Here is a 17,261-nt window from a genome sequence, read left to right as displayed (position 1 = left end):
ATTTTTAAAAACCCATAAAGGGAAGTAAAGGTTGATATTTGATTTATGTCTACGGTAATGGGTTTCAACACAAATACTTGGTGAGGCACGAAACAGAGGAAGATTAGAAAATGGGATGGGCATTCATGAGGTGAGATGTGTTGGGAGAAAATTAGCGGTGTTTAATAAAGGTGGTTGGAGGCACGTTGTTGGGTGGTGCAAAGGTGGTGGAGCCGAGGTTGTGTGGCGGTGCACCAGATCGAGGAGAGAGAAAAGAGGGATTGTGCGTGATTTTGTGTAGCGATTTTCCATTAACGTGTGCTTTAATTAGGCAGGTATATATGGGTAAAGTTTGTTTAGATTCAGGTGGTGGAAGCCGAAAGGTTTTCAGGGAGATTGACGACATGCCAGTGACGGTGGAGCCGCGGTGGTGACGGTGAGAGTGAGAGGAGAAAATAACACAATGGGTTACGAGGTGGACGAAAGGGGAAAGGAGATGAGGGTGGCGGTAGTGGGGGGAGGTGGTGGAAGAGCGGAGGAAGGCGATGGTTTTATAGTGGTGGTGGTGGTGGTGGATAGACAGAGACTGGGGAGGAGGGCTAAGCTCTCCACTAGAGCAATAATAGCAGGCATGAATGAAGTAGGAAGGAAGAAGAAAGAAAAAAGTTAGAAAGAAGGTAGGAAAAGAGAAAAAACTTATTTTTAAAATATAAAAAATCATAGCGAATGGATGCACGGCACATGTACATGTAACCTGCTATATTGGGTTGATGATCGGTCGGGTACAATAAAAATTAATAGGGTATAAAGGTTGGATTATTAGATAATAATCGAAATGTTGGATTAATAAAGGAAAATCGTCAAAAGGTTGGATTATTAAAAGTAATTTTTCCAATAGGAAAAGCCAAAGAATCAATTTAATCAATCTAGCCCCTTAAGTAAATTCTTACCATTTTAATCAATTTGTTTATATGCGTTCGACTCTATCTAACTTATATGTTTCTTATATTCGCACGCATTGCATTTATATTATATTTTTTACATGTTACTTCAGGTTTAAATGTAATTACACAAATCTGTTTCTCGTATTTGCACGGATCCCGTGCATATAAGACTAGTAATATACATTGTATCTAGATAAGAGGGAGCTAAGAGGGTAGGGGTGTAATTTTTAATTCATTGAGATTGGATGTTCGATCCTTGTTACGAAGTACATGTTTTTTGGTTGTTAATAAACATGTCATGATACTTATAATTAGTGGTGACGTGGCGTATAAGCCCAATATCCAACTTACTAAGCCTAGCCCACTAGGGATTAGGCAAGCCTACTCCTTATAATTCAATTGCATCCCCTCATTAAACCCTCACATTATTTTCTCTCTATCCTTCACTTGTACCACACGGCACCCCATCCTCTCTCTTTTTCTCTCGTCCGCGCACAGCCCAGCCCTGAGCCTTGCTCGTTGATGAATTAAAAAGTGATATCGCAAGTGCACGGTGTCTGTTGTTAGCAGATACTTAGCAAATACGGGTCGATCCCACAGGGAGACAAGTTCTATTTGTTTTTTTACCCAATTATACGAACTATTTCAATAACGAAAGTTGATTTTGAGTGTTAACTAGTAAAACTAAATCAATAATAAAAATGCGTAATTTATCGATGAATTAAAGGTCTAGGGCGTCTGTTCGGTTCACCATGCTTATACAAATCCAAGAACACAAATCAATTCGACAATGAATAGGCTAGGCCGAGTAATTAAAGTATATGTTAATCCTACGGTCGGGTCTTAACACTTTCAATCCAACATATGCAGTACGGTCGCTAACATAATCAGAATTGCCAATTGCACAAAGCCTCTAAGAATATGATCTTTCAATTCTAATTCCTATTAGCTAGATAATCAATCCACGATATTGGCCAATTACATGAATCAACAATTAATAACAAATCAATTGGAATTACTCAAGCGTAATATATAAATTAATAAACTTTAATGCATAACAATCATGGTATAAACATGGCTTCCCTTACTTAGCCCTAGAATAAAACTACTCGCTCATGACTAAACTAACGAACATGAAATATGAAATAACAATGAAATTCATAATGCACAATAATAGAAAACAATAATTCAAAGCAAGAAGAATTATGAAAAATACCTCTATATTGATCGATCGAATGGAGTGTACTAGGGCTAAATAATATGAAGAGAGAAAAATAAAACTAAGCGTTTAAAAGAATTCTAAGGAAAAAAATAACATGAGGGAAATAAATTAATTCCCTTGAGTATTTATATGCTCCCTATTTTCTAAAATAAAATAAATAATAAATAAATAAGAAAATAAAGATAAAAGTCGTCGATGATTGGTCGATGGAGCGATGACGTGGCAGCCAAACCCGAGCACGAGCCGCCCACACAGCAAGAGAGATGGCGAGGCATGGGCAGCGAGGGATCTCGCGCACCATCCCTCGCTGGCCCAATGGAATGTAGCAATGTAGAGCAAGGGGCGAGGCAAGGCAGCGAGGGAGCTAGCGAGCCATCCCTCGCTAGCCGAGTGAAGTGCGGCAAGACAAGGCGACGGAGCAACGAGGCAGCGAGGGATCTCGCGCACCATCCCTCGCTGGCCAATTGAAGTGATGCAAGGCAGAGCAACGAGGCAGCGAGGGAGCTAGCGAGCCGTCCCTCGCTGGCCTAGTGAGATGCATAGCAGGCTGCCATGAAGCGACGAGGCACGACGATAGATGTAGCGAGCCAACGAGGGATCTTGCGAGCCAATGAGAGATCTTGCGAGCCAACGAGAGATCTTGCGAGGCTATGCACAAGCGATACATCGAGCTAATCATCCCCGGAAAGCTCAATTCTCCGATCAAACACTTCGTCTCGGACTCAAACCATCCGGTGATCATTCGATCCACCTCCAAACACTCTGAAAGCACCCAAATAATTGTAAAATCACCTGAAATATCAAAGGAAACACAAACAGAGCGTTATAGAGTACAATAACGAAGACTTATGCAATTATGACTCTAAATGCAACTAAAATGAGACAAATGCCTAGAAATGCAACCTAAATGAGCCTAGAATACCCTGTATAAATATGATTCATCAAATTCCCCCAAGCTAAACTGTTGCTTGCCCCAAGCAACACTAGACCAAAGATAGAGAAATGAGACGCACATGACTTTCATTGAACCTGAACAACCCTACTCAACTCTTGGGCAAACAATCAAACAAAGTTATTAAGACAGAAATCTAGTTCGGATACAAATAGAACCACAAAGCATCATGATCCACAATTGAAACAACCAAGCTTAGCCACAAACTGTTCTCAATCAAGCTAGTCGTCGCCGCATACCTTGTAGAATATAAATATATGATGCAACGTGGGGTAAGATGACAATAGCAAGAAACAATTTTCGCTCAATCACAAAACAAACATGCCGATCAAGAGGTCTTTATAATAAGCTTGTAATGGGGCTAGGTGAAAAGGAAGGGTAGGATATAATTTGGGAAAAAGTGAGAGTAAGGTCCAACTTGGGGAGCAAAGGTGAACTATATGCGTCGGCGATAATGCCGAAAATCCAACTCCATCGAAACATGAAATCCGAACAATCAACTAAATTATAACCAAGGGGAAGAACATAATATAATGTCAAATGATCTTTCTTCAATCCCCTTTCCTTGCCTTCAAACTATATACAAAAACGAAAAACATACATTTTTTTTCTTTGATTCTATCTTTTTTTTTTTTTTTTTATGAAATTGAAACAAAATAATGAAAACGAAATGACATATATAAATCTAATGCTAACTATTACAAGCTTGGGTGCCAACAATAATATGCACCATCTCCAAACCACATATCCAACCATAGCCTCGAACCACGAACTATTGGCTTAGTGTGCCAATCAATCAACATCAATGAAACCATTACGAACACCGAAGCTCCCCCAAGCTAGACTCGGGACAAGTAACCAACGGGGCTAATAGGGCTTAATTTTGTGGAGTTAAAAGAATAAACGGATAAGGCTACAACATGGGTATGAAAGGCAGGAACTGATGTTTCTAAATTCGTCTGAAGGCTTCCTAAGAGAATGGCCTCTGTCATACGCGGCATGCGTGAGTTACAACTAAACTACTAATGAATCTCAAGCCAGAATCATATGATAACAAGTCACATCAATCACACAAACACGTAGTAAGGTGACTTACAAGGTAATTGGCTAGCTATTCTTGACACGAGACCAACATCTTACCGCATACCATTCAATTGGTTCACAAAATGCCAAGCAGTTATCAATGTATAGCACAACCGACTGAATTTCAGAATCATAGCTAAGTTCAAGAGAAGCTCCAGAGAGTCAAATAAAGTCCGAACATGGTTTGAAAGTCAAATACACTATGCAGGGTATAAAGAAGTATGAATGCAAGTAAAGAAAAACAACTAAACTAATCAATAATACTAGGAAAGCAGTACATTTTTTTCGTTGCACGTAAACTCCCACCCCTAATGGATGGTACAAAGCGTACAACACCTATGAAAGCGATAAAAAGTATACTAAGAAAGCAATAAAGGATAGGATATCCCTCCCCCCAAGCTAGAATGATGCAGTGACCCCACTGCGACAATACATAGTAATGCAAGGGAAAGAGAAAAGGAACGTCTCACTCAGCAAGAGTCGGGGCAGGAGCTGGAAGCCGTGCAAGAATGGTGGAAACATCCTGTCGCAAAGAGGCAACCTGGTCGTCAAGAGCAGAGAGACGCTCAAAGACAGCAGTATGAAAAGTTTCGCAAAGCGAAACAAAGGCTCCCAGCTGGTGCTCAAGTGGTACAGAGCCGGTAACAGGAGTAGGTGATGCTGGACCCTCGGGGGTAGCAGCAATGTGAGACGCAGGAGTACTCACTGAGGGTCCGGGGGGTGGATGCGCGGAGTCTGCCGTCCGGCTCCCCGATCGTCGAAAGTCAGGTGAGAATGTCAAACATCCCGAGGTAGTGAGATCTGCCCGAGAACACGGGAGATAGGCATAAGGGGAGTCGGCCAGGCGGTGTCCCCCTCGTTTCACGTTCCAAACATAACGATCTCCTGTCTATTTGAGCTAACCAAAACGACCCAATGCCTTAATGTCAAGCAAATAGTTTTTCGATGAAACCGGCTTCTTGCCCTCAGTTGACAACCCAAAATGCTTGGCAATACAAGTGATAAAACCGCCACAATGGATATCTCCAACATCTCAGCAGTATGAAAGGCTGAGACCAAGAAAGAACCATAATCAATCGTAGGAAGGTCCGGGTGCCTTTCAATAGTGAAAGCCAATAAGTGTCTGAGGTCAGATGTGGTGACTTGATTCATCTCCTTTTTAGGGTAGAAGACACTCTTAATCACCAGATGGAGTAATCTGAGGATGGATTGATGATCGAGCCACACTTGCTATGGCCGGGATTCCAATCCTTTTTTCCAATTATTCGAAACCAAAAGTGAGAGAGATCACAAGGCGTATCATCCTCAGTTATCTTGTCATCCAAGAAGGTGGTGAACCCGTATGAATCAATTATGCATCCTTTCCCCCATCCAAATATATCATTTACCTCATTGACAGTCAATTCACGAGCTACACCACCAAGTTTAAAATACAGCTTTGAGGGCTCTCCTTTAAACTCAAAGGAAGCTAGGAATTCATAAGTCCAATCTGCAAAAGTAAGCTCAGTAATACCAAGAAATTTCTCCCAAGACAAACCAGAAAGAAGTTCGACAATACTAGAATGAAGTCCCAAATTTGGTAGCCGCATCTATGGAGTAGAAAAGTGTAGAACAAACTGGTCTTTTGTGCAAGGCGGCTAGCAAAGTTTGTTGGCGAAGCTCAGGATTTAGATGTGGTGGTGGTGGTGGTATTATGGGTGTGGGGGCTTGTAAGGGTGGTGGTAATATGGGTGGGGTGACTTTTGGTGGTGGGGCTTTTGGGGTGGGTGGCTTTTTGAATGTGGCTTGTTTGGGTGCAGTTGGTTTAGTGGCATTACGCTTAGGATTTGAGCGTCTTGGTGGTGTCATGGTGTATGAAATCTGTGATAAGTGTCACCGTAATCAACAATGCCAATAATCCAAGTAAATCAAAACTCCGGTACTCCACGCAACAATCAAATCAATGAAACCAGAATTCACAAGGAAGTAATTTGTCCCTCAATCAATTTCAATTGACAATCAAGTAATTCATGTAATTCAATTTAACCATAAGCATAGAAATTCTTGAATAATGTCAAAGAGTAAAATAGAGGGAGTAATTCAAATCTTACTACCAATTTGGTGATGAATAGAGAATGAAATTGATGTAAATCTCCTCCTTTGACCCTTATGAAGTTCACAATTCAACCAATCCGAACTCCAACCATGAGAAACAAAAACCCCCAAATTGATTAAGTCTAGGGTTTATGGTGTTAAAGGGGGGAAAAGGTGAAGGATTTTTGAGGGCGGGTGGCTGGGTTGGGGCGGCGCCGACAACAGGGGTGGTCGCCGGCGGCGTGGGTGGCGATGGGATGTTGGGTGATGGGGTTGGTGTTGGAAGGTGAGGTTGAGAGAGAAGGGGAGTTCGAAGTAAGGTGGGGGTGGCTGTTTGCGTGAGGCAAGAGAGTGAGAGTGTTTTGTTTGGGTGGGCTGGCATGTGGGCGAGGGGCAATGAAGAGTTGCGCGAGATCCCTCGCTGTGGACGAGCCATCGCTCGCTGGAGCATCGAGCATCGAGCACTGGCATGGATGTGGAATGGCGAGGCATGAGGGTCGGCTGACAGGCATGGCTGCGCGAGTTCTCTCGCTGGCGTCGAGCCAGCGCTCGCTGGGAGCTGCGAGCATCGAGTGCGGGCATTGGCGAGGGGCAGTGAAGGCTGGCAGACGAGCGGGCTGCGCGATCTCGATCGCTGGCGTCGAGCCAGCGCTCGCTGGTACTGCGAGCATCGGCGAGAGACGAAGAGCAGGGCGCAGGCTGCTGCGAGCATTGAGCTGGTGCGTGGGCTGGCAGGCATGGGCAGCGAAGGCATCGAGTGCTCGCTCGATGCGTCGACTGCTCTCTTGCTGGCGACGAGTCCAGCGCTCACGCTTGATTGCCAGCGGGCAAGGCAGGGGCACTCAATTGGAGAGGATATAGGCCAGCGCGCACGCTTGGTAGGCGCTGGGTTTTGCGAGCTTGCGGCTTGTCGATGCATCAAAGTTTCCGGAATTAACTCGATCTTGCACCTACACATCTAAAAAAAACCAAGCACCACTCAACAACAACAACAACAACAACAACAACAACAACAAAGCCTTAGTCCCAACATGATTTGGGGTCGGCTAACATGAATCGTCGTATGAGATCGTCAAAAAAACAAGGAAGAGAAAGTGGAATTAATGAAAGTAAGATAAGATAAAAATGTATATATACTATAGAAGAAATATTGTAAGAGATGATAAAAAAATAAGTAAAGTTTAAAACAAATGAATAAGTAAAATGAGTATATTTCAAAATAGCATGTAAATTAAAAAAAATTTAAAGAATTTTAAAAATAAAAATAAAAATAAAAATAGAAAGAAACAAAAACATGAAATATGTATAAATCAACTGAAGTCATCAATGTATATTCTCTCCCTCCACTCTGTCCTATCCAACGCCATATTTTCCTCAATCCCAAGAAAGCTCATATCGTGCTCAATCACCTTCCTCCAAGTTTTCTTAGGTCTTCCCATACCCCTTGCAATTCTATCACTTTGCCCCCCTTCTATCCTCCTAACCGGAGCATCACTTGGTCTTCTGCTCACATGTCCAAACCATCTCAAACGATTTTCCATCATCTTAAACTCAATCGGTGCAACCCCTACTTTCTTCCTAATAATCTCATTCCTAAAACGATCCTTTCTTGTATGCCCACACATCCAACGTAACATGCGCATCTCCGCCACATTCATCTTGTGCACGTGACAATGTTTCACTGCCCAGCATTCTGTGCCGTATAACAAAGCCGGTCGAATTGCCGTGCGGTAAAATTTTCCCTTCAAACTTTGGGGCATGCCTGAATCACATAGGAACCCCGTGGCACCTTTCCACTTCAACCAACCTGCTTTGATTCTATGGGCCACATCGCCATCCAATTCTCCATCCTTTTGGATAATAGATCCTAAATAACGGAACATTTCAGAGCCTTGGACAATTTTCCCATCTAAGGTAATCTCCCTTGTCTCTCTAACTTGGACTCCACTAAACTTACACTCTATATATTCCGTCTCTTTTCTACTCAGCCTAAAACCCCGAGATTCCAACGTTTGTCTCCATAACTCCAACTTACTTTCCACTCCTTCTTTTGTTTCATCAATCAACACAATATCATCTGCAAACATCATGCACCAGGAAATACCATCTTGGATTGACCTCGTCAATTCCTCCATGACTATAGCAAAAAGAAACGGGCTAAGTGCGGAACCTTGATGCACTCCAATCGTAATGGGGAATTCTTCGGTCTTACCAACACTAGTTCTCACACTCGTGCTAACTCCCTCATACATGTCCTTGATGATATCAATATACTTCCTCGGAATTCCTTTCTTACTTAATGCCCACCAAGGGATTTCCCTTGGTACCTTATCATACGCCTTCTCCAAATCTATGAAAACCATATGTAAGTCCTTCTTCTTATCCCGATAATTCTCCATTAGTTGCCTTATAAGGTGAATGGCCTCCATAGTCGATCTCCCAGGCATAAATCCAAACTGGTTCTCCGAAATTTTCACAGTTTTCCTCAGTCTTTGCTCAATAATCCGCTCCCAAAGTTTCATAGTATGACTCATTAGTTTGATTCCTCGATAGTTGGCACAATCCTGGACATCACCCTTATTCTTGTACAAGGGGATGATAGTACTCTTCCTCCACTCTAATGGCATCCTATTACTTCCCCAAATCTTGTTGAAAAGAGTTGTTAACCATACAACCCTCTCTCTCCCAAGCATCTCCAGACTTCGATAAGTATACCATCGGGCCCCACTGCCCTCTTGCGTCCCATCTTTTCCAGTGCCATTTCGACTTCTCTCTTTTGAATTCTTCGCATAAAGTCTAGGTTAACCATATCCCTAGGGATATTTGTATCCCCAATATCGCGCCCTTGATCCCCGTTGAACAAGCTATCAAAGTAGAACCTCCATCTATCCTTGATTTCCTTATCTCCCACCAAAACTTTTTGAATAAGCTATCAAAGTAGACCAGGTACTTTTAGAGTTTTAGGGAAGTTACTTTTATAGTTGTAGGCCAAGTACTTTTATAGTTTTAGTGAAGTTATTTTTATAGTTTTATAATGTTAGAGAAAGTACTTTTATATTTTTAAGGAAGGTACTATTATAGTTATAAGTGAATTACTTTTTTAGTTTTAGGCCAGGTAGTTTCATAGTTTTATTCCAAGTACTTTTATACTTTTAGACCAGGTAGTTTTATAGTTTTAGGTCATTTGCTTTTATAGTTTTAGGTCAGTTGCTTTTATAGTTTTAGGCCATGTACTTTTATGTTTTAGGGTAATTACATTTATTGACTTTTATTCTTTTAGGACATGTACTTTTATAGTTTTAGTCCAAGTACTTTTATACTTTTACACCAAATACTTTAATTTTCTTTTATAGTTTTAGGGTTGTTACTTTTATTGTTTTAGAGCACGTGCTTTTATAGTTTTAGTTCAATTACAATTATACTTTTAGACAATACTTATATTCATTATTCTCTTTTATAGTTTTAGTCCATGTACTTTTATAGTATTCTGCCAAATACTAGTTTTAGGGTTCTTACTTTAATAGTTTAGCGTAATTACTTTTATTTTCTTTAATAGTTTTAGTCCATATACTTTTATAGTTGTAAAGCATTTAATTTTATAGTTTTTTTAGTGCAATTACTTTAATTTACTTTATAGTTTTAGGGCAGGTACTTTTTTATTTCTAACACAACGACTTTTATACTTTTACACCAAGTATTTTTGTAGTGTGAGGGCTGCTACTTTTATAGATTAAGGGCAGATACTTTAATAGTTTTACAACATATATTTTTATTTATTTATTTTTAACCCAAGTACTTTTATAGTTTTAGGCCAAGTACTTTTGTAGTGAAAAGGTTGTTATTTTATAGATTAAGGGCATGTACATTTATAGTTTTACAACAGATACTTTTACAGTGTTAGAACATGTATTTTATTTTTATTTTTTGCCCATGTGCTTTTAAAGTTTAAGGTCAAGTACTTTTATAGTGTTAGCGCTATTACTTCTATAGATTAAGGCCAGATATTTTAATAGTGTTAGAACATGTACTTTTATAACAACACGTTACTATAATTGAAATACCTTTGTTTTCGTTAGAAGTCAATTTAGGTCTTCGATTTCTTCTTCCATAATTGTTAGGTCTTCGATTTTTTCTTCCATAATTGTTAAATCTTGAATTCCATCTTCAGCAATGGTGAAATCTTCAATATCGTCACCATTGCTTGTTGTTTTTTCATGTTCTCCATTGTTATTCAAATCCGAAAGCTGTATATTGTCCATTGAAAGTTGTAGAGTATGTTCGAACTCCACTATTAACAATCCCAAGTAGATATGTAGCTCAAAATCTGGAATTATGAGTTGTTTTTGTAGATCTCGAGTAGAAGCAGCTCGAAACCTTGGTTTTTGGTGTTACTGCGCGGTGGAGAAAGAGATGTCCACTATTTAACTACGTTTCTTTTTCGTTTATTTTTGTTGAACGCGCTTTTCGCACGATTGTGTTACACGCATGTCACACGCATGTCTCACCTTTAAATTAATGATGTGGCCAGTCACACAGGAGACACACTGCTGAAAGTTTAAGGTATTGGATTGTATTTGGCAAAATCTCATTATTATATAATAATTCGAAAGGGTTTCATATAAACTCAAAAGCGAACATAGATATATTGTGCGTAAGATACACTCGAGTGTAAAATAAACACGGATTCCTGTCAGAAAGGAAGAGTTAACATTAAAAGTTCAAAATTGGAAAGTTGGAACTTTGTTGATAATATATTTTCCCGATTTATGAGGGGCGTAGAGCCTGGCGCATTCAATTCAAACACACTCCACGTACGTTTCTGTCTAATTACCTCTCCTCGAATTTCGTTCAATTCATGGAGTTTTTCCTCTAAAAACCCCTCTATTTTTCCTTTTTTTTTTTTTATATACAAGATCTTCTCACTCACATTAGCTCCGTTATCAGAGAAAATTTTTGGGTAAATTTTTAATGCTCTTTCTCATCATACAAGTATTTTTAATCTGTGATTTGATTTTATTATGTTATTGATGATTGTTGAATCAATTTGTTTTGATTTTAGTTGATGCAAATGTGTTTTTTCCCTGCAATTGTTTGTTAATTGGGTTATTGAATAGGCTTATTTGTATGACTATTGTTGTGTTTTATCACTTTGATTATGAATTCGTGACTGGGTATTGATCAGATTTTTGTAATTTTTGAAAAAAATAAAAAAAATTAATTGAAACAACTATAAATGGGTTTGTTCATGGATAAGAATAATCTTTGTGTATTGGGTTGCAGGAAGATTTATGAGATCATGCATAATTTGTGGAAACCTGATGAAGGCATTCCAATTGTCTGCATTGGTATATATGCTCAGCTCCTGAGTTAATGTAGTGAGCATGTCTAGGTAAATAGAAAAAAGGCTTCACTGACCGCAATAGGTCGGCCATTGTGAAGTTGTGAATGAGGATGGGGATTCTGCATTGTTATAAATATTAAATGAAGATGGGGATTCTGCATTGTTTTAAATATTATATTGTTGCAAGAGGAGGGGTTCTGGTTTTTTTTGTTTTGAAGGTTTCGTTTGATTGTAATACTTCGTATTAGAATGTTCTGACTATTTCTGAGTGCCCTTTCTTCTTGTACCCGAAGTTGAATACTTTAGGCGTTTTTGTGCTGCAATGTTCTGAATTCGTAATTGATAGGAAGTGAATGATGAGAGATTTAATCTGGTTTGTGCACGCTTACATGATATTGCCACAAAGTTGATTGACTTTTGTTTGATTGTGCTTCTCCTCCAGCTTTGGCATTCGACAAAATTTCTGATTCCTTGCCACTTTCTAATTACAGCCCATGTCCTGTTCTTTCGATTATAAACCCTGTATTGATGTGGTGGAAATTGTGTGTCTAACCATTGATATACTTTTGCATTCCAATAGGGAATAAGTGATTTTTCTCATGTCTACTGTGGGAAACTCGACAAATATTTTCTGGCATGAGTGTGCAGTTGGAAATATTGATAGGCAAAAGCTACTTAATCAGAAGGGATGTGTTGTCTGGATAACTGGTCTCAGTGGATCAGGTATATATTTCTTGTTAATTTGTTATTGCTTGCCCTCTTTATTTTGCATGATTTTGTTGCACATTTTCGGTATTTTCTATTTTGGACAATTTAGGGCCTTTCCTTGCCCATTTTACATTGCAATCTTAACTTTTGATTACCTCAGGAATCTTGGTATTGAAAATTTAGGTAAACCTTGATAGATGGGTAAACCTTGATAATTTAGGACCTTGATAGATTGATTGGTGCTTAATTCAGTATTGTTCAATTGTTGGTTTACTACTAGTTTCTGAAGTATCTTTTTTCTAGTGGTTCATTTGGGTTATATTCTCCTCTCAAATAAGGTGATCTATTGTAAGTGTTTTAAGGTCAAGTGGGTCTAGTGTGGTTTGTATCTTTCTGGTTTGTTCTGAGTAATTTCTTAAACAAGATATAGTGTAGTCTATTTTTTCTTGTCTGGGGTGTTGGGTGTGATTTGATTTAGTTCGAACTTGAAAAAGTGTTCAGTTTCCGAAAAAGTGAAACGTACGTGGCCTGTCATGTTCTCTTCATCCGAGATAAGTTGATCTAGCTCGAATCTTAAGATTTGATTTAGTATGATATACATTCTTTTAGTCTGAATCTTTCTGATACGGTTTAGGTCATTTTGGTTGGGTCAGAACTCAGAGGTGATCGGATGCCAACAGAATTAAGTAAAAAGTTTAGCAAGGTGAACATATTACTGATGTTAGAGACTTGATTGACTTCCATGAATATACTATTGATATTGTTACAATACTCTAAAATGGAATATAATGACCCAGCTTGTGGAAGAGATAATAGTTTCCATTCCTGTATGGAGTTTCTACTTAGTCCATGCATCTTAAAAGAGGGAAGCTTTGTAGCAAATCAGAATAATTGAATTCAGTTAAAGCTATGAATATTGTGGTTCTATTAAGTTACTTGTGTTTCTTGTGTGAGGGCAGGAAAAAGCACGCTAGCTTGCTCGTTAGGTAGAGAACTGCATTCAAGGGGGAAGCTATCTTATGTTCTCGATGGAGACAATCTTAGGCATGGTTTAAACAAGAATCTTGGCTTTTCCGCGGAGGACCGTACTGAAAACATACGCAGAGTTGGTAAGTATCTGATTTCACTGGATGTTTTACTTCTCAAGTTTATGGATGTTACACATTTTACACTTTTGTTTCTGGAGTTGATTCACTTATTTGATTCAACATCCATATCATCTGATACTCATTGTAACATTGTATTTCTAGCTCAACCATATTACTTACTGTTGGGATTATGTTGCTGGTACAAAGGGTTGTGGCAACAAGGGAAGACAATAGGAATGAAAGTTGATATTGTCCGGAGGATTCAAATTCCTTTTTAATCCTTCACCTTTGAAGTCAACTACAACAAACATTAAGCCCTTGGAATCCATGCTTTTGCCTCTTGATCTGTTTTTGAACCGTTTATCCTTCACCCGTCCTTCAAATTATCTACTCCAAATAAGTTACTTTTGCGTGTCTAGATTATAGAACTCATAATTGCAAGTTACATGCACACTTTGCTGTTCTCCCTGTCAATAGGTATACAATTATAAGAAATAGGTTCAATCTCAAATGAGGAATAAGCAATATGTCATGTGTCGAAAATATAATTTGAAAGAAACGGAATGTTCTCCGAAGAGAAAGGAATAGTGTAGAACGCTTGAGAAAGAGAACTTAATTATGAGAGTGATGACTCATGAGTGATATATTGGACATTTGGACTATGTTCCACTTGAACCTGCTCTACATAATCATTAAAGGATGGTGTTTCCAAAAGCTGTACTCTGTAACTTTATACTAAAACAGACATGTCAGTTCTCGGTGTAAAATTTTTTCGCCAAAAACCATTTTCCTAAGAAGTATCTGTTTTATTTTTGTTTTTATCTATACTTTTTATAAACTGTTAATGTGCGGAAAAAAATATTGGTTTATAAATTATGGAAATAATAGATATAACGTAATAATAATTTGCTAATTTTTTTTGGTAATATTTCAGTCAAACCGGTATATTAATATAATGAAAAATATATTAACTTAATATTTTGGTCAAATTAGCATATTAAGCATATCGAATATTTAAGTCAAATTAGCATATTAAGCATATAAAACATGTAATATGCAGTAGAGCGAAGTTTTATATCAGATGAATAAATAAGTATGTTCACTGCAGTAGCTTGGAGGTATAATTCAGTTAAATATTTTGTAAAAAAATGCTCAAAAAATAATTTTAAAATATCCGTGCGTGTGCGGGACCTAATTTAGTTATAACTAATGTTGCAGGGGAGGTTGGTAAGCTATTTGCAGATGCTGGCTTGATTTGTATAGCAAGTCTGATATCTCCCTACAGAAAAGACCGTGATGCTTGTCGTGGAATGTTGCCTGACGGAAGTTTCATTGAGGTGTTCTATGACTACCTTCTGTGTGGAACTTGGTTATATTTCTCTCAAGATGAGCTGTTAACATGGTATATCTTCAGGTTTTCATGAACATGCCCTTAGAAGTTTGTGAAGAAAGAGATGTCAAAGGGTTGTACAAGCTTGCGCGTGCTGGAAAGATTAAAGGTTCTCATTTTTTGTTATTTTCATGCATATCTCTTGATAAGGCAAAACTTTTGTGCTTTATGATTACTCAAGTTACTTCTACCACCATATTTTGATTCCAAGGCCTCCGACTTCCGAAATACAACTTTGACCATTAAAAATACCTTCAACTGTCTATCAGTGGAGATGGCCAGTGGGCCGGGTTTGGCCCAACCCACCCTGACACAACGTGTAGTGGGTTACATGGGTTGGACCCACTTATGACCCATGACACAACCCGCCCAACCTAGATAGTATTTTTTTATGTGTTGTGAGTCGAGTTTTTCAACACAACCCATTTCGACCCACTCTACCCAATTACACAACCATACACAACTCACTACGGCACACCCGACCCACCCAAGTACCCCACACATGAAGACAGCCCACACGACACACGAACCCACCCCACCTAACCCCTTTGACCTACCCGACCCGCCATCCTAATTTAAACTATTTTGTATGTTAAAAGGCTAATAAATTTTAATTTTATTGTTAATATATATTTTAACTACATATATGTGAGTATGTCAATAACATAAAGAATAATTAATTGAAGTTCGTATGAATTTTGTAATTTATTTAAATGCTTAAATAATGTCCAGATCCACCGGACCCACATCAGCCCCCCAAAAACGTCTAAACCCACCAAACACATTTGACCCATCGGGGCCACATCTAGCCCGACAACCTATCCGAACCACAAAACTCATTAGACCCACTCGACCCGCACAACCCATCACGTATTGTGTCCATTTTTTCCGACACAACCCACGACCCGACCCACTTGACTTTCACTGTGTTGATCGTGTGTCAACTATCCCCGACCCACAATCCACCAAACCAACCCGCCTCATTGGTCATCTTTATCTATCAGTAAAAATTACAAAAAGTTGATCTTTTGAAAATATACATCGTGAAAAATCCAATACGAAGAAACATTTGATAATGATGTTTCTGTCTAGTAGAAGGAAAAAAAGGGTAAAAGTGCAAAAGTCAAAGTTGTACAACTAAAAATAGAGGAGAAAAGGTTATCTTTCTCTAAAACAAAGGATTTGGTAGTATTGGTTTTAAGAACTAGTTCGTAAATTGTTACTATGTACTAAATAGTGCATGGGTTGCAGGTTTTACTGGAATCGATGACCCTTACGAGCCGCCATTGAATTGTGAGGTACGGAGTATGTCCTTAGTTACTGCACCAATTATTTTCGATTGAATAGAGTCCAACATATTTCCAAATCTCCCAAGTCCTACCTGGAATCTTTGCTTCTACCCTTGTAGTTATGTGGTGTGTACTTTTGACAGATAGAATTGAAAATGGCGGACGGTATCTGCCCTACACCAATTGATATGGCCGGGAAAGTAGCATCATATTTAGGAGAAAAGGGCTTCTTGCATTATGAATGATTAGCTACACTGGAATATTTCTGTCCGTGTTCAACCTTGTGCTCTCATAACATAGAATGCTTCTGAAACAAGGCGTCGTTCACAAGGACAATCCAAGTATTGTTGTGATGTTGGATTTATCTGAAGTGGTGCAATAGGTTTACTCGCTGTAAAAGTTACGAGGATTGTATCTATAGAATCTTCAGATGACTCTCATTCTTCCTGTTTAAAAGGTAACATGTGTATTTTGATCTTTTTTGCTAGGAATTCTGGGTTATAGTCAAGTTTTTATAAGAGTTGTTTATCTGGTTTCGTTTTAATTTTTGGAATTAAGCCCATAATATGCTGTATTTCAAGGTTTTGCAAGTATGTTAGATACAGTTGATGTCATCAAACTTGTTCAGTGACCTTTGCTTGTCTGGTCTTTACACAGCGCGGGATGTTGGTGTTTCACTCTGTATTACATATATTCTTAAAATTTGAAAACCGTGTCTCAATGATTTTGTTGATCTAGGCTCCGTTTGGTAGGGCGTAAAACGTTTTCATGGAAAACGATTTTCCCCTTTTCAATTATTTTACGTTGTTTGGTTGGGTAAGGGATGGAAAACAATTTTCCATTACTCCCTCAAAGGTGGAAAACCCTTTTCCATTTGAAAATGAGGGAAACCACTTTTCCTTCTTTACTCTTTACCTCCCTCTCCTTTCTTCCCTTCAATCTTCACCATCTTCTTCTATTTTCCTTTAAGCTACCAAATAAAGCAAAACTAGTTTGAAATTGTATTTTCCCTTGAAAAATGTTTTTCATGGAAAACCATTTTACATGAAAACGTTTTACGCCCTACCAAACGGAGCCCTAATATGACAACTAATTTCGGACATAGTATCCTTGTCATATTTACCTTGTTCTTCAGACGCTAATTTTTGGTTTGCCAAGGAATTGAGAAATTTTGTGAAATTGATGGTCGGTG

At 38.7% G+C, this 17,261-nt stretch overlaps 1 protein-coding gene across 2 annotated transcripts; it reads left to right on the top strand.

Annotated features, from left to right (window-relative positions):
* Positions 1-10,934: 10,934 nt before the first annotated feature.
* LOC110788041 (adenylyl-sulfate kinase 3) lies at positions 10,935-16,613 on the top strand. Of its 2 annotated transcripts, none has more exons than XM_056840076.1 (7): positions 10,935-11,064; positions 12,175-12,317; positions 13,262-13,411; positions 14,609-14,727; positions 14,805-14,889; positions 16,032-16,078; positions 16,213-16,613. In XM_056840076.1, exons 2-7 carry the CDS (start codon positions 12,194-12,196, stop codon positions 16,312-16,314), a joined length of 627 nt encoding a protein of 208 aa, XP_056696054.1. In that variant the 5' UTR covers positions 10,935-11,064; positions 12,175-12,193; the 3' UTR covers positions 16,315-16,613. The 2 variants fall into 2 exon arrangements, with proteins under 2 accessions (XP_056696054.1, XP_021848372.1); XM_021992680.2 differs by having other exon boundaries at positions 10,980-11,210.
* Positions 16,614-17,261: the final 648 nt, after the last annotated feature.

The sequence above is a fragment of the Spinacia oleracea genome, chromosome 3 (assembly GCF_020520425.1).
Source record: "Spinacia oleracea cultivar Varoflay chromosome 3, BTI_SOV_V1, whole genome shotgun sequence".
Lineage (NCBI taxonomy): Eukaryota > Viridiplantae > Streptophyta > Magnoliopsida > Caryophyllales > Amaranthaceae > Spinacia > Spinacia oleracea.
The sequence above is the reverse complement of the archived record's forward strand: the minus strand, read 5'-3'. Positions and strand labels throughout refer to the sequence as shown.